This window comes from Xenopus laevis, chromosome 9_10L (genome assembly GCF_017654675.1).
Source record: "Xenopus laevis strain J_2021 chromosome 9_10L, Xenopus_laevis_v10.1, whole genome shotgun sequence".
Lineage (NCBI taxonomy): Eukaryota > Metazoa > Chordata > Amphibia > Anura > Pipidae > Xenopus > Xenopus laevis.
The window spans coordinates 5,255,446-5,277,218 of record NC_054387.1 but is presented as its reverse complement, the minus strand read 5'-3'; the positions used below and the strand labels follow the sequence as shown (position 1 = coordinate 5,277,218).

General features: G+C 41.9%; 1 protein-coding gene across 2 annotated transcripts in view; it reads right to left on the bottom strand.

Annotated features, from left to right (window-relative positions):
* Positions 1-7,007: 7,007 nt before the first annotated feature.
* The window catches only part of hdac5.L (histone deacetylase 5 L homeolog), a 30,594-nt gene continuing 15,828 nt past the window's right edge, over positions 7,008-21,773 (bottom strand). For both annotated transcript variants that reach the window (XM_018234820.2, XM_018234819.2), the window contains 24 exons: positions 18,001-18,266; positions 17,530-17,674; positions 17,321-17,432; positions 16,814-16,944; positions 16,552-16,683; positions 16,211-16,323; positions 15,961-16,074; positions 15,647-15,827; positions 15,149-15,339; positions 13,946-14,155; positions 13,218-13,350; positions 12,789-12,922; positions 12,477-12,597; positions 11,949-11,998; positions 11,619-11,726; positions 11,442-11,497; positions 11,235-11,322; positions 11,028-11,147; positions 10,823-10,920; positions 10,524-10,642; positions 10,005-10,138; positions 9,833-9,917; positions 9,080-9,227; positions 7,008-8,493 (listed from right to left, as the gene is read on the bottom strand). In XM_018234820.2, coding sequence (XP_018090309.1) covers positions 8,454-8,493; positions 9,080-9,227; positions 9,833-9,917; positions 10,005-10,138; positions 10,524-10,642; positions 10,823-10,920; positions 11,028-11,147; positions 11,235-11,322; positions 11,442-11,497; positions 11,619-11,726; positions 11,949-11,998; positions 12,477-12,597; positions 12,789-12,922; positions 13,218-13,350; positions 13,946-14,155; positions 15,149-15,339; positions 15,647-15,827; positions 15,961-16,074; positions 16,211-16,323; positions 16,552-16,683; positions 16,814-16,944; positions 17,321-17,432; positions 17,530-17,674; positions 18,001-18,266 — 3,029 coding nt within the window. In that variant the 3' untranslated portion in view covers positions 7,008-8,453. The remainder of the gene's footprint in view (positions 8,494-9,079; positions 9,228-9,832; positions 9,918-10,004; positions 10,139-10,523; positions 10,643-10,822; positions 10,921-11,027; positions 11,148-11,234; positions 11,323-11,441; positions 11,498-11,618; positions 11,727-11,948; positions 11,999-12,476; positions 12,598-12,788; positions 12,923-13,217; positions 13,351-13,945; positions 14,156-15,148; positions 15,340-15,646; positions 15,828-15,960; positions 16,075-16,210; positions 16,324-16,551; positions 16,684-16,813; positions 16,945-17,320; positions 17,433-17,529; positions 17,675-18,000; positions 18,267-21,773) is intronic.

Here is a 21,773-nt window from a genome sequence, read left to right as displayed (position 1 = left end):
TCATTTTTTTTTTTTAAAAACGAATTTTAACAATTTCCGAATTTGACAGTTATTACTATATAAAAAAAGGAAATTCGAATTTTCACTTCAACCCTTGATAAACCAGCCTATTAATATATAGAATATTTCACTATCCCTGTAATATAATTGAATCTAGCCACCGGGTAGCTCTGCTCTGTAGAGTATGTAAATATCTATCTGTTCCTGAAAATGGAATCATCTTTAAGGGGTGGTACACCTTTAAATTAACTTTTAGCATGAGTAGACACCCATACTCTAACAATAGTTGCAGTTGGTTTCCTTTTTTGGATGTGGTTTTCATTATTTCACTTTTTGTTCAGCAGTTCTCCAGTGTGGCATTTCAGCAGCAATGTGGTTGCTAAGATGCATTTTACTATAGCAACCATGCAGCGGGATATGAATGGGAGAGACCTGGATAGAAAGATAAGTAATAAGAATAAATTGTAATTACAGTAAAATTGTAACCTCAGACACTGATAGATTTTTGGCCAGGGTCATCATTTAAAAACTATTTGAAAAAAATGAAGACCAAGTTAATTTAAAGGTGAACCACCTCTTTTAAAGGGGTTGTTCCCCTTTGATTCAGTGACCCCCATTTGAAAGCTGGAAACAGTCAGAAGAAGATGAAATAAGTCATAAACTATGAAAAATAAATAATAAAGGCCAACTTAAAAGTTGCTTAGAATTGGCCATTCTATAACATACTTAAAGTATTGTAAGTACTGTATATATTTGATATTGGGGATTTAGTTCCCCCCCTTTTCAAGCAAGAAGGGAGCCTCAAGCCCCTAAAAATACAGTAGATGGGACATAGGCAAGTTGCCCATGATCATCCTTTCCTTTTACACTGGACGTTGCCTATTTACAAAACTGAATGTGTTTTGATCTCACCACTTAGGGGCAGATATATCAAAGGTCGAGGTGAACTTTCGAATGAAAAAAATTTGAGTTATTTTTGTGTACCTCGACTAGGGAATAGTCCAAATTTGATTCGAATTTGCAAAAAATTAAAAAATTCTAAATTTATCGTGTACTGTCGCTTTAAAAATTCAAATTCGACCCCTCGCCATCTAAAACCTGCCGAATTGCTGTTTTAGCCTATGGGGGGACCTCGTAGAACCTATTTGGAGTCAATTGGTGGAAAAACAGAAGTTCTTTGGGGGGAAAAACGCCTAATCGAATTTGATCGAATGCGCTATTAATTCGATTCGAATTTGGCCGAATATGGAACCTATTCGATCTAAAACAGACCTATTTGACCAAACAAAATACCTTCAACTTAATTTCGGTTGGTCTTTTTGAAATTGGATTTCGAAGTTTTTTTCAATTCGAAACTCGACCCTTGATGCCCCTTGTTTTAACATATTGTCGCATTAAATCTCTATATATTCATATAATAATGCCTGTAATTGATCATGTACATGTGACCCCCTCCCCGGGTGTTCGGGGAAAGAATAAAGGACAAGCCCACGTTCCAAAATAAAAGCACTCTGCCCATTCCCACAGAAAGCCAGAGGTTCCTGCCAGTCTGAGCACATTTTTATTAATACAAGGACAAACAGGACATATTACAAAATACTCGGATGAAAATTTATACCCACAGCATGTGAGGGAGAGACACAAAGAGACACACGCGCACACACAAAAAAAATGAAGGGAATTTACAGCGGATCTACCTTACAGGCCCGTCCGCCCAGAGCCCCTAATAATACTGCCGAACAACATGGTTTTTGTTTTATTATTAATTTAGAAAAAAATATATATATTTATTTACACAACAAATTACGAGACAGTTGCACAAGTCCACTGCGTGTGAGGGTGAGAGGAGTTGAAGCCTTAAGACGTTGTTTGAAAGTGAACCCGCCTCAATCCAAGCCTGTTTTCCACCTGCCTGACATTCCCTGACAGCTCAGTGTAAACAATTCCATTTGATTATATGTGAAATAACCTGTAGCATTGCCTTTCTCCAGTGCAACCCTTACTGCCCTTAAAAGGGGTTGTTCCCCTTTAAATCAACTTTTAGTATAATATAGAGACTGATATTCGGAGACAATTTGCAATTGGCTTTCATTTTTTATTATTTGTAGTTTCTGAGCTATTTAGCTTTTTATTTAGCAGCTTGCAATTTCAGCAGTGTGGTTGCTAGGGTGCAAATTACCCCAGCAACAATGCACTGATTTGAATAAGAAAGCTGGAAAGGGTCAGAAGAAGAAGACAAATAACTCAAAAACTCTAAAAAAAAAAGAAAAAATTAAGTCCAATTAAAAAGAACTGGCCATTTCATTTTTTTATTATTTGTGGTTTCTGAGCTATTTAGCTTTTTATTCAGCAGCTTGCAATTTCAGCAGTCTGGTTGCTAGGGTCCAAATTACCCTAGCAACCATGCACTGATCTGAACAAGAGACTGATAAAGTAGCAATAACAATACATTTGTAACCTTCCAAGGTATTTGGGGTTTTTTTTAGATGGGGTCAGTGACCCCCATTTGAAAGCTGGAGAGTGTGAGAAGACGAATGCAAATAATTAAAAAGCTGAAAAAATGAAGGCCAATTGAAAAGATGCTTAGAATGAACCATTCTATAACATACTCAAAGTTAACTCTAAGGGGGTTATTTATCAAGGTCCGAATTTTTCTAAGCATTTCTAAAATAAAAAACCGCTCAACTCCGACTGCCCGAATGGACCTTATTTGTCATTTTAAAAAAAATGGGCAAAAATCCGATAACTTCGGAGCTTTGCATGAAAAGTACAAATTTTTCGTACTTTTCTGCAAATACTACGAATTTTTCGGAAATCCCCGCAATTATTGGATATCAGTACGGACAGCAGCGCAGACACTGGGACCTTCCCCATTTGTTCGAGAGCTTTGAGATGCCGGATTTTCGGAGACGGACTTTTACGACCATCAGCCTTTAATAAATTCGGATATTCAGAGCATAATAAATAACCCCCTAATGTGTACCACCTTCAAGCGTGTGCACGGGACAGAACTCCCAAAATGCCGATATTTGGCACAAAAAACGCGTTGTGCTCTCGCTGTTTGTTTAAGGGAAATGAAACGCAAGATAAACAACATTTTCTCTATAAGACGGACCGCCATAAACATTCAGTTACATTTTAGGAGATTGCTCTGTTTCTTAGACCTTCATTCCTAGATGAAGAGAAACATTCAGTAGAAGTCTTTAGCATTGCCTTATTGAGAATCCTGTAAGTTGTAGTTCAGCCACATCAAAGCTGTTTGTGTATTGGTTCTGACAACATGGGGCACACATTTATCAAAGGTCGAGGCAAATTCAAAAAATTAGAATTTCGAGCTATTTTTTTGTGTACTTCGACTAGGGATTAGTCCAAATTCGATTCGAATTTGAAAAAAATTAGAATATCGAAATTTATCATGTATTGTCTCTTTAAAAATTCGTCATCTAAAACCTGCTGAATTGCTGTTTTAGCCGACCTCCTAGAAAATACTTGGAGTCAACTGGTGGACTTTGAAAAATGTACGTTTTTTTGGGGGAAAAACTTCGATTCGTACGATTTGAATTCAGCAGAATACGGACCTATTCGGCCAAAAAAAACCCCAAAACTCCGACTTAATTTCGGTTGGTCTTTTTAAATTCAAATTTCAACGTTTTTCAAATTCGACAATATGATATTGATAAATATGCCCCCATGTTCCAATGTTTTAATGCTTTAAATAAGAGTGCTGTAGTCTGTCATATACATAAAGTCCTGCTGTATACCCCAGTTATTTGGCCACATACGAGAACAATAGATCAGCTTGTTGATTGGGGAAAGGTGAACCCCCAGTCAGTCTGGATTTAACCCCTAAATAGAATCTAAATTCCCTCTAAATCACATATTTGTGCTGCCGGAGTCATTTAAAAGCAGCCAATCACCATCTGGCCTATTGAACAAAGCCTTGGGGCATGGGTTGGTGTGTTCAGCGTTTCCATAGCGGCACATTCAAACTAGGGATGCACCGAATCTAGGATTCGGTTCAGGATTCTGCTTTTTTCAGCAGGATTTGGCCGAACCGAATCGGAATCCTAATTTGCATATGCAAATTAGGGACGGGAAGGGAAATTGAGTGACTTTTTGTAAAAAAAACAATGTAAAAAATGTTGGATTTGGTTCGGGATTCGGCATTTTTCTGCAGGATTCGGCCAAATCCTTTTGCCCGGCCGAACCAAATTTGCATACGCAAATTAGGGGCAGGAAGAGAAATTGAGTGACTTTTTAAAACAAAACAAGGAAGTAAAAAATGTTTTCCTATTCCCATCCCTAATTTGCATATGCAAATTCGGAATCTTTCGTGAAGGATTTGGGTGTTCAGCCGAATCCAAAATAGTGGATTTGGTGCATCCCTAATTCAAACGTCGGTGTGTAAGGGTCCAGAAGATTTTCACAGGGGTCGGGCAGGTAGTTAATAAAGTGCAATATCATTTTAGGAAGGAGATCAAAGGCATCGATACGGCTGTGAAATGCTACATATAAGCTTGTATCGCTGGCTATGGGTGCAGAAGCCTTCTGCTTCAATGCCGTTTATTTCCCCAAAAATAGATGCTCCGATGATATTGCCAAGTTTTTACTGCAGTCGGGGATATTTGAAGCCCTAAGACTGGAATTTAAGCCCCCAGATAGTGTCGTAGCTATAGCATAAGACATTACTGATTAAGTGCAATAAATAAATCAACATTACATTACATTGCCCTTTAAGGGGTTGTTCACCTTTAAATTAACTATTAGTATGATGTAAAAAGTAACAATACATTTGTAGCCTCACAGAGCATTTGTTTTTTAGATGGGGTCACTGACCCCCATTTGAAAAAAGAAGAAGGCAAATATTTTAAAAGATATAATGAAATGAAGACCAGTTGAAAGTCACTTAGAATAAGCCAATCTATAACATACTAGGGGGCAGATTAATTAAAGGGGACCCGTCACCCCAAAAATATATGGCAAATCCTATTTTATCACATTAGTCAAGCAAAATGAACTTTAATTACACTATAAAATTATATGAATCTTGTTTCCATCAGTCTGAGAACTCATAATTATAGCAAGCAGGCAGGAGCCATTTTGAGGCAGTGATATCTAGTAAGTGCTGAATGGAAAGTGAAAGTAATTGCTTACCCCGCCTCTATGCCTATTTGATTGACAGCTGAGATTTTTAAAAGAGATTATTACAGCTATGAATGCTTTAATAATAAAAAAATTTGGATTTCATGTTTAAATTGAAAAGGACTTTCATTATACAGCTTTTTATGTCTGGATGACAGGTCCACTTTAAGAGTTGAATTGAAATTTCAAATTTTCGATTTTTTTGATTTTTTTTTATGGTCAAAAATATCAAATACGAATTGTGAATTATCGAAACTCAATTCGAGTTTTAATTCGAATTTTTGAGATTCGTCACCTAAAATTAGACTTTTTTCCAACTAAAACCTGCCAAGTTGATGTTTAAGTCAATGGGAGAGGTCCAGAGACCAATTAGGACATGTTAGTAGCCTTCCTGGCATTCCAGATTCAAACCTTTAATAAATGTGCCTCTAGAAGTTCATTTAAAGGTGAACCACCCCTTTAAGGAAAGAGCTCTGATATGAAAGACTATTTAGCAACAGTCACAGATACTTCATTTTCACTTGCACCTGGCTGCAACCCACAATAGCCAATCAGGGATCATCTTCGTTTAAAGGGTAACTGCATCAGTGCCCCGTTAATTAGCAGTGGATATAGATGCATGCTGCAGACTGCACTGAAGGTGCTTTATTGATAGTGTTGGCATAGGGGGTGGGGGTTTAGTGTCCCTTGAACTAGATGACAGCAATGAAACATGCATCTATATGAAATGCTGATTTTTTTCACTTACAACAGGAGGCCAGGAGCAACGCTCCGCTATGCAGAACAGGAAGTCACGGCCATGTATGATATATGAAATGGAAATTGTATCTGGGAATGTTAAGAAACACGCATTTCATACTGGAGCTGATTATACTTGAGTGAAAGGTTTGGAAGCGGTTCAAGCAATGCATTTATATCCTGTATGTATGTTACTGTATGTATGTATGTATGTTCATATGTTACTGTATGTATGTTCATATCCTGTATGTATGTAATTGTATGTGTGTTCATATCCCGTATGTATGTTACTGAACATATGTATGTTCATATCCTGTATGTATGTTACTGTACGTTCGTATGTATGTTCATATCCCGTATGTATGTTACTGTACGTATGTATGTATGTTCATATCCCGTATGTATGTTACCGGAGCTGGTGGTGATATGGCCACTGTATTACAGAGAAGGGAGAGTTCCTTGCTACAGCCATGGCACATGTGGATGTTAAACACAGCCAAATAATTCACTGGATACAATGTGACCATATACACAATATATACACACATACACGTGTTTTTGTTATAATATAATGAGTCTGCCCACAGACTGTATCACACTCCCTAATCCTGCCATAAAGCCGTAATCCTCAAATCAACTTAAGCCCACTCAAAAACGGGACATATTTGCACAGAGGAAATTTAAAGGGCAACTATAACTTAATTTTTTAAAGGGGAAGTATACACTTCTTTTCAACGAGTGCAATGAATAGGTTTTACTAGATTTTACTGAACATACTTTTTGCCTATTAGGGAGTAGGTGGCTGTTTTTTGTTGTTTATTGCACTTAACAGGGCAAACTCTGAAAATGAAAGTCCGGTCACATTCCAATTCCTGTCCTGTGTAGCAAGGCAATAACAAATCAGCAGGCTACTGAGTCTGTAAACCCATCCTTTCCCCCCAGCAGCTGCCTGTTAGGCTGTAAGTTAAGAAGCTGCTCATTATACAGAGGTTTCTCATTGGAGTCATTGCTTGTATGACTTTGCTCTTTGGGATCGAGAAGGTGAATAGAGGTTTCTCATTGGGATGGTGGTTTGTAGGACTATGCTCTTTGGGATCAGGAAGTTGAATAGAGGGTTCTCAATGGTCTGTATGACTTTGCTGTTTGGGATCAGGAAGTTGAATAGAGTATTCTAATTGATTTGTATGACTTTGCTGTTTGGGATCAGGAAGTTGAATAGAGGCTTCTCATTTGCTGGCGGTTTTTATGACTTTACTCTTTGGGATCAGGAAGTTGAATAGAGCATTTTTATTGATTTGTATGACTTTGGTCTTTGGGATCAGCAAGTTAAATACAGCATTCTAATTGATTTGTATGACTTTGCTCTTTGGGACCAGGAAGTAGAATACAGGTTTCTCAATGGGCTGGTGGTTTGCATGACTTTGCTCTTTGAGATCAGGAAGTTGAACAGAGGTTTCTCATTGGACTGGTGGTTTGTATAGTTTTGCTCTTTGGGATAAGTAAGTAGATGGGGTGCAAGCTCAAGAGCTCACCTCTTGGAGCACTTGCATCCAGGGGTTACCGCTCTCTGCACCAGATGAAAACTCCGGTGCTCAGTGCATCAAGAGGCACAGCTCAGCCCAGTCCTTACTGCCTACAAAGGTCTCCACAGCCCAGGTGGGTGAACTGTTTGGGATAAAAAACAGGGTCTCTACTGATTCAATGATACTAAAAATTCAGAAAAATTTCAGTTTTTTTCCAGGTCAATGTGCAATAGCACTAAAGAGCCTAAATCCTTTCAACTGAGCTTATGCTGAACCAAAGTCTACACAGTCCCCTTTTAACACATTATCACGTGTATGTCATCCATGGATTATACAGATTGTTGGATGGCACATTAATCTCAGAGTGTTAAGCTGTGCTTCGGTTATTGGTTATGGCAGGAGCTAGGGGACACAGACTCTATTATGTATATAAAGTAGGGCTTTAGCTGAACTACTTCACTGACAACTCAAGGGCCACAGGTTAGAAGTGTCAGTGTCACCATCTTGCCCTGTTATACCTGCTGTCCCTGACTCTTCCTACCTACAACCTTTAAAGGGCCCAACGAAATGCAGGGCCACAGAGACACAACACCACAATAGGACCAATCCATTTCTGTCCTGCAGGGGAAGCAGGTAGGCCATTCTTTCCATAGGTCATTCCATTTTAGAAAGTGCAATGCATTAGTGTATACATTTCCCACACATATATACATACCATTTAGTGTTGTATAAGACAGAGAGAGAGAGAGATGGCACTTAGTAGTAAAGTTACTCAATGCATTGGGGTGGTGAGACAAAATCCAGGACAGCAGCACAGATGGAGAGCAGGTTGGAGTGAGTGGGTCCCGGGAAAAGGGGTGGTGGGTGTGCTAGCCTCAGCTGCTGGGACACAGGACATCTGACCCATTTAATTATCTTGTGGTTTCTTTGTGTTTTTTTTTTTTTTTGTTTCTTGGTTTTAATAGAAAAAATAAACCAATCACCATAACAAAAACTAATAAAAGAAAATTAAAAAAAGGACAGCGGTGTGTGTGAGGGGATGTGGTTTACTCAGGCCACTGGTTCATCGTCCATGGGCTCTTCTAATGGTCTGGAAGGAGAAAGAGAGAACTATAGAAGAAGACGAGTAGGATAATGTTTTCATATCGCTGTAACCTTGCCATTAGCTAAGGGTGGCCCGACTAAATACTTTCTCTTAGTAGTATAAAGTAAAATATACAATGGTGAAATTGACTTTTTTGGGGACCCCAGCTGGTACAAGGTACGTCACTTTACCAAATGAACAGTGATGAGTAGACCATCACCAGACATTCATTTATAATACTAACGAAAGCTGGCCATACATCATCAGAGTCGCTTGTTTGGTGAGGTCACCTCACCAAGGTCACCTGCCGACTCGGTCTTAAGGCCAAGAGAAATAATGCACAAGTCAAATGTCTGGAAACCCACAACTTGCTGTAAGAGCACTACATGTGTTTGTGGTTCACTAGAGTTTGCCCACTAGGGTTGCCACATAAAATGCACTTTTTTATGCATTAATACAGAAGCCCTGGCCATGATCAAGCCCTCAACCTTTGTGATGCTTAACTCAACTCCATTTCTCAGTATCCTGGCAACCTACAATGGCGAATTTTCCCACTTGCTGAAAGTCACAGGACTCCATGATGTACAATTACCTGGGACTAGAGTTGGAGTTGCACTGGTCTGTATCCACAGATAATGATGCAAGCGCACTGACTGCTTCCGCTTCCTCCACTTCTACACGCTGCACCTCTAGGATGGAACAGCCTAAAGTAGAGCTCTTTAAGCAGCTCCAGTGTTTGCCTGAAAGAAAAAGAGTGTTGTGTACAATGTCTGTAATAGGATAAAACTACAACGTCCGGATTAGGAATTAAGTGAAATATTTATTTGCTCCATTTTTAACCCGTTCTTTGGGCTTTATTCTTCCAGGAGAACACTTCCAGTAAACATTGGCCAAACCAATTCTAGGCCCCCAACAACACAACAAAATAGAAAAAAACACAATATTCTAAAGAAAATCTATCCTCGTGGTAGCACGTGGTATTTTTTTTTTAAAAAAAAAAGCACTCTTAGATGCCCATGAATAACATTATTAGATATCTTGTCTGCTATGCAAACAGTCCTACAGAACCCATCATGGCTGCATCCACTACCACAAAAGAGCCTGATGTATGAATTGTACCCTTTAGCTTCTCCCAAACTCTTATCATATGCCATATTTCTCTTATCATTCCATTAGCTTCAGTTAATTCTATTAGTCTTCCAAACCTTACAAAATCCTATTCACATGAGCTACTATATACCCCCTCTAACTTCAACACACACGGTAGCTTCTTCTTCACATCTCTATAGCTGTTGCTTTTGCATGGTTTCTCCTTATAAGCCAGACTGTATCACTTTCCACTTACTATGGATATTGATGACTCTCTCCAGGGTTGCTACTGCATTGTTACTGGGTCTCTGTTGTAGGACACTGTTATCCAAAGGTGTAGGCTATGGATAAAGAGACAACATTAGATGGAAGAGAGGGAAGAGAAGGCTTCCCTTGCCCTCCCCAAGACAACTCCCTCTGTTCCTCACCTCCATACCCAGAAGGGCAGAAACACAAGCCTCTGAGGCATCACAAATGGCTGTTAGATCATGACCTCCCTCTAATGCCAGGACCACTTGGCCGCCAGCCAGAGTCATTAACTGCTTGGTAAGGTGTCCAAAGCCTGAATAAGGAACAGACATGTGAGAAGTTTAGAGAAGGATACCATACATAAAAGAACAGAGGATACATTGGGTGTTGTGTATGGATAAGTAACTTGAGTTCTATTTAAATATTAAAGCAATGTTGGGACAAGGCACATAATGTGAAAATTGCCTCCACCACCCTTTACCGGCTGCTGGTTTCCATCAATAATCAAGTCAAATGATAAGCACAATGGTTCCACCAGAATTACCAACCAAGTCTCCATATCTAGATAGAGAATTGAGAGGAAGCCAACTGCCCACAAAGCCAGTGTAAACATTATATTTTTAGGGGTCCGTTGAGAAGAAGGTTCACTGGTGAACCACCACAGAACAATGCTCTAAAGAGCTGCCAGTAGCACTCACATTTGGCTGTTACCGAGTAGCCCCCCAGTGGAGACTGATGACCTTCAACTGCGTCAAAGCCAGCAGAAACAAGAACAAAATCCGGAGAGAACTCCTGGGCTATAGGCATGACCACCATCCTAAGCGGAGACATCACAAAATGAGTCAACAATGAAAGGTTGGAAAAATGTAAAAAGAGACACAACTAAAATAGGGAGCAGCATGTGAGTCTTAGAATAATGGTACAGATGGAAGAAAATGTAGTAGGGTAAAATAGAACAAAAAATTGCAAAGTCAAACACGAAAACAAGACCACAAACCTGAATGCAGCAAGGTACTCAGCATCCCCCACAGGGGGATCCACGCCGCCCGTCCAAGCAATATTAACGTTGAACCCAGTTCCATTGCCAGCACCCACCTGTCACACAAAGACTCACCTAGTTAGATCACAACCCTGTACCCCGAGGCCTTCCCCCAATAAGCACCATCACCCCATTTTTATTTCTATTTCGTTCTTTTACCAACCTCATCTGGAGAGCCGCTACCAGGGAAAAAGTTGCCATCATCATAACGGTGGAGAGAAATATAGAGGACATTCGGGTCGTTGTAGAATGCCTGTTGTGTGCCATTACCATGATGAATGTCCTGAAGAGGTAATGTTGGAATAATATACAAGGACATGATCAGATGCTCTATGCCATTATCAGATACTTTTTCTGTTCTTTAACTTACCCAGTCCACTATGAGGATTCGGCCCACGTTCATCTTCTGACGGAGCAACTTGGCCGCTATAGCTACAGAGTTAAAAAAACAGAAGCCCCTAAAGAAAGAGGAAAGTGGGAAAAGGTCATTGATGGACAAGAAAGAGTTAGATAAATATTTGGGAGAAGAAATGTTCAGAAACCCAATCCTACTCCAAGGCAAGGGATGTCTACTCACATGGCAACAGATTCCTCAGCATGGTGTCCAGGCGGTCTTATTGCTGCAAAACCATTCTATTAGATGAGAAAACAACATGAATAATGGAGGAGATAGAGGAAAAGGAGTTGTTGGGAGGCAGAACAAATAATGGCAGCCTTAACCTTCTGAGGAAACATCCATTCACCCAACTCTTACCTTCAGTTCTCCAGAGGCTACTTTGAAGACTAACTCAAGTAGAGACCCCACTGCCGTTCGCACAGCCGGAGGCGAGTGCAGCTCATTCCACACGGTGTCACTGTCCACCTATGGTGGAAAATAAGATTGCTCAACCTCTGGAGATACTGCAAGGCACCAGTAGCCAAGTATGGGTTCCTTGTAAGAATCAAGTTGGAACAGTGCAGAAAATGGGGTTGTTATGGTTTGTTACTGTATGGAGATTACAGTGGTATACTGGAGATAAGGAGTCATCCAATGAGAGAACATGGATTTTCTACGAAAAGAGAGTAGGACTTAATAACAACTCACCCCAATCCCTCCACAGGGCAGGACGGCATACAGCTTCTGGGATAGAGTCCCTGCAGAGCACAGCAGACAGATATTACATTTCCTTTTTGTTGCTGGGTACAGCTGCTAAGATGCACACTACAAGTACAGCTTCTCAGTGTATATTACAGAATACCTAGTTAGAGTTTCCTAGAAAGTACTACCCCATTATGAACGTCCTACAAGATTCCTTCCATATGTCAGAGGGAACTAGTTCTCTACCACTCATTTCTTTCATACCTACTCCATTCCTTTTTATTTATACATCCTAACCCCCCAACCTGCTAAAGCACCCCTTTTACGCTTAACAATTCCCATAATCCATTGTACTGCTCCAGTAGCTCTCTCTCACATTTCTTGCCCAGTCTTTAGTGTCTTTTCCAATGCTATACTCTATGACAAGTCCTTCTCCATGTCTCCACAAAAAAGATCATTCCTTTCCCTTGATCATTACTGCAATTTCTTTTGCCTTCCATATGCTATTTCTTCTCTTAGAATATCTCTCCTCACCTAGAATGTTCTTGCTCTCCAACTTGTGGCGACTCTGAGGGCTGGTCCCATAAAGCAAGGTGTGATGCTCTGTGTGAACAGTCTGGATCTCATCCAACGTAGCCTTCCTGCCTCGAACACGCTGTTACAAGGGCAATACGATAATGACACCATGATGCTCTAGTCCAAACACCACCTCCCATCCTGCTTACATACAAGCAGACCATCTGAATCGATTTCATTTAACTGTACCTAGAACCCACTTAACTTTGCAACCATTACTCCAGTGCTCCTCACCTTATAAACATTGGCTTTATAACGTCTAAAATGTACCTGACATTTTCCCAGCAGGCCAGTCTCCTGCAGGCGGGACCAGACACTTTGGATTCTCCCAGCATGCTCTGGGTGATTGTTGGTATCTCCACAAGTGCACTGGTGTTTCAGCATGAGGGTATCATAGACTAGACCTGGCCAAGCGTAATAAAGAAACAAGAAGATATAAGAGGCGGTATCTGTGTGGGATGTAGATATCTTGTTAAGATACCGATCCCTAACATCACACAGCTTTACTTTCAACACCATGAAAGTGTTCGAGTGAGTTTATTGCCAAGAGGGGAAAAGCTAAAACCAGATTTCAGAATCTCTTAAAGAGACACTATCGTTCAAAGAGAAAATATGTATCGGTGGCTAGAATCTTAATTTTAATGTATGCCATGGTAGACATGTTTGCTGTGACCTGTGGGGTAAAGCGCGTGGTCTCACCGGTTGTGCTGATCACTCTGTGGTAAGGTTCGGAACTGCAGGTTGACAGAGGAGCCGCTGGGGAGGACTGAGTGCGACTCAGAGCCGAGTGAGGGAGTGAACCCTGGTAGAGAGGAAGGACATCTGGGAAGAGCTGGAAGGGGTAAAAAATATTTATTATAGAGACGGAGAACATGACTAGAATGATTACGGTATTGGGGTCAGCAGGGGCATGAGGAGACCCATATATACATATCTGCCACCATACACCCACAAGCACCCCTCTGATTTCTCCATACATGCAGCCCACATTCCCTCTCATTGTAGGTCATATGGGGGTGTCAGTGCAGAGCTGAGTCATAAATGGGGGGGTGTGAGTCATTGGTGTATGACTCATACTCGGCTCATCAATGAACGGAGGCTGTGCTTGAGAAATTGCTACGTACACACTGCAGTGTAGCCTGCCTTCCACTCCTGCAAAGATTCTTTCCTTCTCTAACTAGAGCCCTATATTGTTTCTGCTTCTACCTTTAATTAAAGCACTTCAGAAACTTTGAGGTTAAAAAGTATCGGTTCGAGAACTGTTGATTGTTTCCCATTCAAGTGAATTAGAAGGGGAAGTGGTAAAGTGGGGCACTTCTCCACTGATGAGCTATATTATTTCCCTATGACCAGCCAATCCCACCAACATTCCTAGGTTCCACTGCATTTCTCCACCCTTCCTCAGGAAAGCATCAGGATTGCTTTACCTTTTTCAGTGCATGCTCAACACCATTGGTCCTTCTGTCTTCTCTGTCTTCCTCCTCTTCCTCTCCACAATCTTCCTCCTGTGTTTCTTCACTTTCTGTGCCCCCATCAAGAGTGAAAATTGCACGGCACCTTTCACCCCCATCCTGCTCTGTTAGCTCCTCTTCTGTTTCTTCCGGGTGGGTAGGTGGCTGGCGGATGGCCTCACTGGACTGTAAGAGCATGCACAGAGAAAAATCTGAGATGGAGAGGCAGCATACCAAGGGAAAAATGTATAGAAGTACCACCGTCTTGAGCACCTACCACAGTCCTCATATTTGGTAACCATGCAGTTCCAATAAACCAGCAAAACATGAGAAAGAAAGGCTAGATGCCCTATGAGCAGAGCTGACACTGGATATATGGTCAGTCCAAAAATGTAAAAATATACATACACAGAAATGCACATATATACATGCATGGAAATTTGGAAAAGCATAAACAAGATCCTAAAATGTGAGCAGATGACAGCAACCCTAGAAATGTGATAGCCCCTTCCTGAAGTGTGGAAATAGTATGGGCAGGTCACAGACATTTCTAAGATGGCTCAGGCAATGTGACCAGAGAAATCAAAATAGTAAAGGCGAGACTTTGTCAAATGTCATTCACATGACAAGTCATGGCAGCAATACAACTAGAACTGCTCTGGCTCCTAAACCATGGGACTGGACCCAGTAGCGGGCGGTAGGGGGTCAGTACAATGGGCAAATAGGTGAGATTCATAATTCCAATGTGATTTCTTAGATACCACAAAAAGTCAGTACAAGATTTGGGTTAACAACATATGTACTTTCCTAGATATTTTGGGGATGGGAAGAGTACAGGAAGCAGATTTCTGGGATAAGGACACACAAGAAGCTTACAGAGAGTATGAGGGTGGGATACAGTACAAGAAGCTTTTAGAGAGCGCAACATCAAGGACACAGTATAGAAATATTCTGGGAGTACAGTTCAAGAAACTTTTAGAAAACTTGTCATTGAGGATACAGCAGAAGTTTGGAGATAGAGAACGAAAAGCTTCTTAAGGACACAGAACAGAAAAATTCTAGGATAAGAACATAGTAAATCAAGCTTATGGAGGAGTCCTGGAATGATAGCCTAAAGCACAGAGATGTATGGACTACAGTCACACAGTTCAGCTAAGGTCCTGAGTGGGCTAGACAAACCTTGTTGAGGTGTTGCTGGTCCAAGTAGTGCTGGTGTTGCAGAACCAGTTGCTGTAGGGCCTGAGGACTTTGCGGGAGAGGAGAAGATTGTGTACGACTCAGGGGACGATGCCTTGTGCCTTTGGTGACAGACCGTAGGGAACCAGAGACTCGTTCTCCCCCTACTAATGGGGACTGACCGTGCAGGGGGACTGCAACAAAGAGTAACTAAGAGTAATGAGACAGAATTTGCTGGACAGAGGAAAATATGAGACTTGGGAAAAAAAGGCAAAAGAGAATAAATATTGCCTAATTTTAATAATTAAAATAGAGAAGTTAAGAACATGAGGAAGAAAGAACAGGAGGGGCAATGAGATAGGTTATAATAAGATGTGTGAATGAAAAAAAGAAAATGTGTCTGCAGGTCAAGACAAGTGAGAAGGCTTAAGAAGGATAGAGAAACTAAAGGAGAAAAGGAAAACATTGAAGAGAATGAGGAAAATAAAAGCAGATATTCACCTGTTATGAGAGCACTCTGCTGTCTGGCCTGCTCTAGTAAGAGTACATGCTGTAAGAGAGAAGGTGCCGTCAGGCTGCTTATCTCACCCCCATCCATGGAAGGCAGTGGAGAGGTGTTGATGAAGGGGCCGCCTGGGCGCAGACTCTGCCGCTCTGCCCCTTCCTGGGGGTTGAACTGGCCCTAAGGAGAGAAGTAATAAAGGTCAAGTCATCATTGCCTGCAGATTATACATTCCCTTTAAAAACCCTCTGTAAATGTGCAAAGGTTTCTCAGGCTGCAAATGTCACCCCGACTCCAGAGTCTAGCTACTCACAGTGAGGCTGCTGGTGCTTCCCTGCAGGCAGATGTTGGGCAGTGATGGAGACGTATACAACCCAAGAGGTCCACCCACTCCTTCCAGAGTCAGAACCCTCTGCTGAGGAAGCATCTAAAGAATTCGGTCAAGCAGGATATTGTTACTGGTGAACTCACCAATCATTTGACCCTTCTCACCTCTTCCCCAGCCTAATTCCATGCACGTTTGCTACATCATTCCCATCACTTTCACCCAGGTCCTCTCTTACCTCGCTAGCAATATTAGGCACGCTGCCAGTCAGTCCATTCTCACATATGGCACTGTTGGAGCTGTTTGGGGAGCTCGGCCCGGATCCTGGGGCACTATTGCACACTGAAGACACTGCGGGAGGAGCACCAATATCTCAGCCATGAGACTTGGGTTTCAGGGGGAACAGGAGAAAAAGCAATGGAGTGCAGTAGAATTGTAGTGACTGTATAAACAGTATGGGGTGGGGGGGGTGCAATAGATAAAGAATAAGAAGAGGAAAGTATGTAGGTGCAGGTGGAAGGAATTCAGCATAGAGTAGCAGTAGAGAGTTGCTTAAAGAGTCTATCAGTTTCAGCATACCCTGGATTTCAATGGCTCTTTTCTTAAAAGCACTGATAACAGTCCCATCCTTCCTTCGGAGTAGAGGACTACTGCGACGTTCTGCAACTTTCTGCTTTAATCGGGAACGGACCTTAAGATTAGGTTCAGAGGCTGCAGGAGAACAGAATAAGCAGCTGAATAATAACATCCTACACATAAGCCTTCACCTCCCACTCTTTACCGATCGTCATCCTTCAGTTTCACCGGCACCCACCATAGAACCCAAGTTAGACATACTAACCAGTTTTGCGGAGAGGAAAGTCATCACGCCCATCGCAGGTTGCCAGGAGCGACACCTTATAGGATGGGTTTGTTGCTGGTGACCCAGCCTGAGGAGGGGAACTATGGTCCAGTGAGGTATGGTGTGTGCCCCTAGGACAAAGGAATGGGACAGAAGAGATGAAGGCAGAAGAACATCTGCTACTTATAAAAGAGTAACATTATAGTGTGGTGATGGTTGTTAAGTACAAAATGCAACAACAAGGCCCAGAGCTGTGAAGATTAGAGCTGAGATACTAAGGGAAAGGGAGGAGGAGAGGGGGAATGGAGAAACAAGGAAGGAAAGGAGAGATGAAGATGGAGAGAAGATAGCAGGTACTTGAGGTGAGAGTGCAAGTGAAAATGAGAATTAGATGGAAATGGGAGCAGGAAGGGAAGAGCAGTCAAGAAAGCCGTGAATACCAGTTAAGATGAAGGAGCAATAAAGCAATTTTTGGGGTGCAAGAAAGCTCCTGTTGTTCTCACTTACCAGCACGTGGGGTGCTGAAAGATGGAATGGTTCACATTTCCAGGTACCTCCTTGGACTTACTGAGCAAGAATTCCTGTAGCTTTAGTTTCACCTCTGTGCTGGCAATAGCACCTAAAAAAACAGGGAGTGAAGGATCAAACACCATGATCCTAAATAAAAAAAATGGCCTGCAGCTTCTGATCATATTATCTTTCACTTATCGACTTACTTTCTTTGCTCTTCTCCTTGTTCCTCAGAATCAGAAGCTGCTGCTCCAGTCGCTGTTTCTCAGCCTCTTCCTGCCTCTGCCGCTCACGCTTTCTCTGCTGTTCCAACTCTTGCTGTCTCTTGGCCGCCATAATCTCCTGTTGTTGCTGCAGGGATGCACAGAGACACGGGTGAGTGCAGGAGATACAGGCTTTTATCAAGTGAAAAGGGAAGAGGAACATAGACATGTCTACTCTGGAAATCGCTGAGGAATTTAAAAAGAGTGAAGTCATTTTTATAAGGTTGGGATACGACTTAGGAGAAAACTGGTGGGAACTATTTTAGGGGTGGAGTGTCAATACTTATATTAGGAAAGAAAGCTACTGTTCAAGAAACCATCATTATAAAAGAAGACTGTTGCTGGAGTTGAAGGAAAAAATAGTTTTAAGAGTGAGGTTCACAGAAGGCTACGTGGGTTCACAAGGTTCCACACCTTAAGGTGTTTCTGTAATTGGACCTCATGCTGCCTTGTCAGGTTTTCGTGCTGCTTCTGGAACTCAGCAAATAGAAGCTGTTTCTGGAGTTGCTGTTGTTGTTTCAGGAGAAGAAGCTGCTGCTGGAGCTGCTGTTCCCGACTCATGGGGTCCAGGACCCCCCCAGGGCCACTGCCTGACCTCGGCTCTGCCCTCAGCTCTCCTGAAGTAGGCGATAGACTGCTGGGAGAGGGTACAGCTGCAGAAAGGAGAGGAGAGACCTCCACTGTATAGGAGAGACAAAAGGAGGCAGTTAAGGCATATAGCATTTGTATCACTTGTTATAGGTGGTTAATGGCAACCTTATTTCCTGCATCGACACATTTTGGGTAAAGACTGCAAGAAGAAAGACTGAACTGAAGACTGAAGACACTGAACTTTAATTTGCAGTTACTGGAAGTGAAATATATAACCAAAATATTTACCAATGGCTATCTGTTCCTTCCACATTTAACCCAACTCTTCAAAATAAAGGCAGGCGCAATGAACGTTTGCTAAATGATTATTGTCTGACCATTTCATTCACTGTCCGATTTCATGACGAAAAATGTTAAACCGGTCCGACCGACTATTAGGACAATGTTGTTGGAACCATTGTAAATGTTATGATTGTTTGCACCATATCAATGTAACAATAAGTAGGCAATTTTATTGGATCGTCCTTTTCACAGAACAAAATCTGCCCATGTATGACCACCTTAAGTCCACAGATAATCTCAGCTTGTGCATGGCCAGCCTAATAGAGGGGTAGAGGAGGGACTGGAGATGTGTGGGGAAGGTAGAAGGGGGCAGAGATAGAGGTGAGAGGAGTGCAAGAGAAAAAGGATGGACAGCGGGAGTGCTATGCATATTGATGAAGAAGTGTAAAGGAGAGGTAGAGGAGGAACAGAAAGCATGAGAGAGGAACAGAGGGAGATTGGGAGATGTAGAGGAGGGACAGGGAAGAATGAGAGAGGAAAAGATGGGATAGGAAGAGTAGGGAAATAAAGCAGGGACAGGGAAGAGATCTGGTGAGATAAACAAAGGACACATGAGAATAGGAGAGGTTAATAGAAGAGATGCAGGAAAGAGTAGAAGGAGTGAAGAAGGTATGGGGAAGAGTGGGAGAGTTAATGGTGGGTGGGTTGGTGAAATTGGGAGATGTAAATTATGGATGAGGAAAAGAAGAAAAGGGCCTGGTAGAGTTTGAGGGTATAGGTAAGAGTAGAACAGGCAGAGGAGTAACAGTGGGTGAAGTGAAGTAGGGACAGGAGAGTGGGGACATGAGGGAGTTGGGAGAAGTAAAAGGGGCAGTGAAAAGGCAAGTTAAAGGGAAGATGGGAAAATGTGTAGTGGAAGGGTAGATGGATTGTGGTAAATGTAAAGGAGAGACAGGGGAGAGTGAGGAACAGAGGCAGAGTGGGAGGAAAGGGACAGAGTAGAGTGGGAGAAGCAGAGGAGGGACAGAGATTGATAACAGAGGATCTGGAGAGAGAGAAGGGACTGGGAGGGTAGAAGAGGGAGAAGGAAGGGCCGGAGAGGAGTGCGAGAGGGGAGACATAAGGAGAAAGGAAGGGAAAACAAGGACAGTGCAAATCACTTTCATTGTGATTATTCTGCATAAACAAAGCTAAAAATAGGAAGAGAAAGCAGCTGCTGAGAGACAGGGGAGAAAGTGAAAGGTAAAGGTGTGTGTACAAACATGTTATTGTGTAACAGCCATTATTCCCATCTCCCTATGTACATACAGAGCCAGGAGGCAGCATGAAAGGAGAAAGAGAGGCCCTGAGCTGAGTGACACTTCTGATACACAGTGGTGAGGGGGGCAAGGTTAGTGAGGGGATAGTATCCATGTAGCATTCCTCCAGTCTTCAGACATCACAGGAACTATATATATTCTGAGCCATTTATATATAGACTGAGATGCTCCACACAGCACAAATACTCTATATATACTCTATATATACTGGAAGGGCACTGCTCCCCAATTAGATTACTAAGTGTCATACCGAAAATACATCTTCATCCCCCTCATACCTCTTGCTTTAAACTCATTTCACCTGCTTTTCTCTCCCAACACAAATAAAAACTGTGATGCATTTGGTATTTTATCAACTGGCTCCTTAAAGCCACTGTACTGGATAGTTTTATACCCTTACCTTTATGTTCCCTTTATTCTGTGATATGAGATCTAGGTACAAAGAATATCTACCTGGGCAATAGGAGAGAGTGGAAGCTATGTGTGCCTGGGTATTAGAGACAGCGCCTGGGTATTTGAGAAAGTAATAGATATATGTACCTGGGTATTAAGATATCTGTGCCTGGATGTTAGAGAGCAGTTGGTATATGCATCTGGGTATTAGAGAAAGAGATATGTATGTGTACCTGGGTATTACCAGGGAGCGAGAGGTATGTGTGTCTGGGTATTAGAGAAAGAGACAGGTCTTTATGTCTGAGTATTAGAGAAAAAGATAGATATCTGTACCTGGATATTAACGGAGTGAGAGGTATGTGTGTGTCTAGGTATTAGAGAAAGAGACAGGTATATATACCTGGGTATTAGAGAAAGAGACAGGTATATATGCCTGGGTATTAGAGAAAGAGACAGGTCTATATGTCTGGGTATTAGACAAAGAGATAGATATGTGCACCTGGATATTAACAGGGAGTGAGAGGTATGTGCACCTGTGTATTAGGAGAGAGTGGGAGATCTGGGTGTTAAAGATAGTGATAGGTATGTATATCTAGGTATAATGAGTGAGTGGGAGGTACTGTATATGTGCCTGGGTAATAGGAGAAAGAGAAAACTATGTGTTCCTATATCTCTGTGTATAAGAATGATATGGGGTATGTTTGCTTGTGTATTAGAAGTGTGCCTGTATATTACAAGAGAGTTAAATGTATGCATGTCTTTATCAGCCCCTGTGGAGACTGTCAGGTACATGTAATCATGTATATACTAGGAGACAAATGCAAATTAGGATTCGGATTTGGTTCGGCCAGGCAGAAGGATTCGGACAAATCTGAATCCTGCTGAAAAAGGCTGAATCCTGGCCGAATCCCGAACCGAATCCTATATATAAATATATATGTGTATTTGAGATAGAGGCACCAGTGAGACAGGAGACAGTGACATTGTGTTATGCAGTCTCTCTGTGTGTCCTGTGGGTTTGTATACAGGGTTGTGTCTCTATTGTACAAGGGGAGGTAGGAACTCCCTGTTGTCTGTGTGAAGAAGAAGTGTCAATCATTTCTGTTTTGAGCATATATATGTATATACGGATGTGTGTGTGGAAGAAGACCAGCAACACCAGGATTTCTTATAAAATTGCATTAAAAAGTGCATGGGCAGCCAATGTTACCATGCACCTCGGACTGGAATGGCAACGGAGTGCTGCCCAAAAGAATAATATATATATATATTATAGGAAGTGGGTTGGAATTTTCCAGTGGAAGAAGTGTGTTCCAGTGAATCAGTGAGAATAAAAAAAGGTGTCTGGTACGAGAGCAATTGTTGGAATGAGTTGCAGGTGGTTTGTACAGATGGAGCAGGAGGAAGGTACCAGTGCAGGTATCCGAGAGCAGTAGAGATGGTGTTGGGAGAATTAGGAGGGATTCCCAAGGTAAAGTGGCTGGGAAAACATAGTGGCTTCCCCGTGGAATGACATGGACGACAGGACAGCCCCAGAGACTGCTGGGAATAACAGCATCCTTCCGACACATTAACTACGGTTCTTTGGTATGTAGGGCGTGC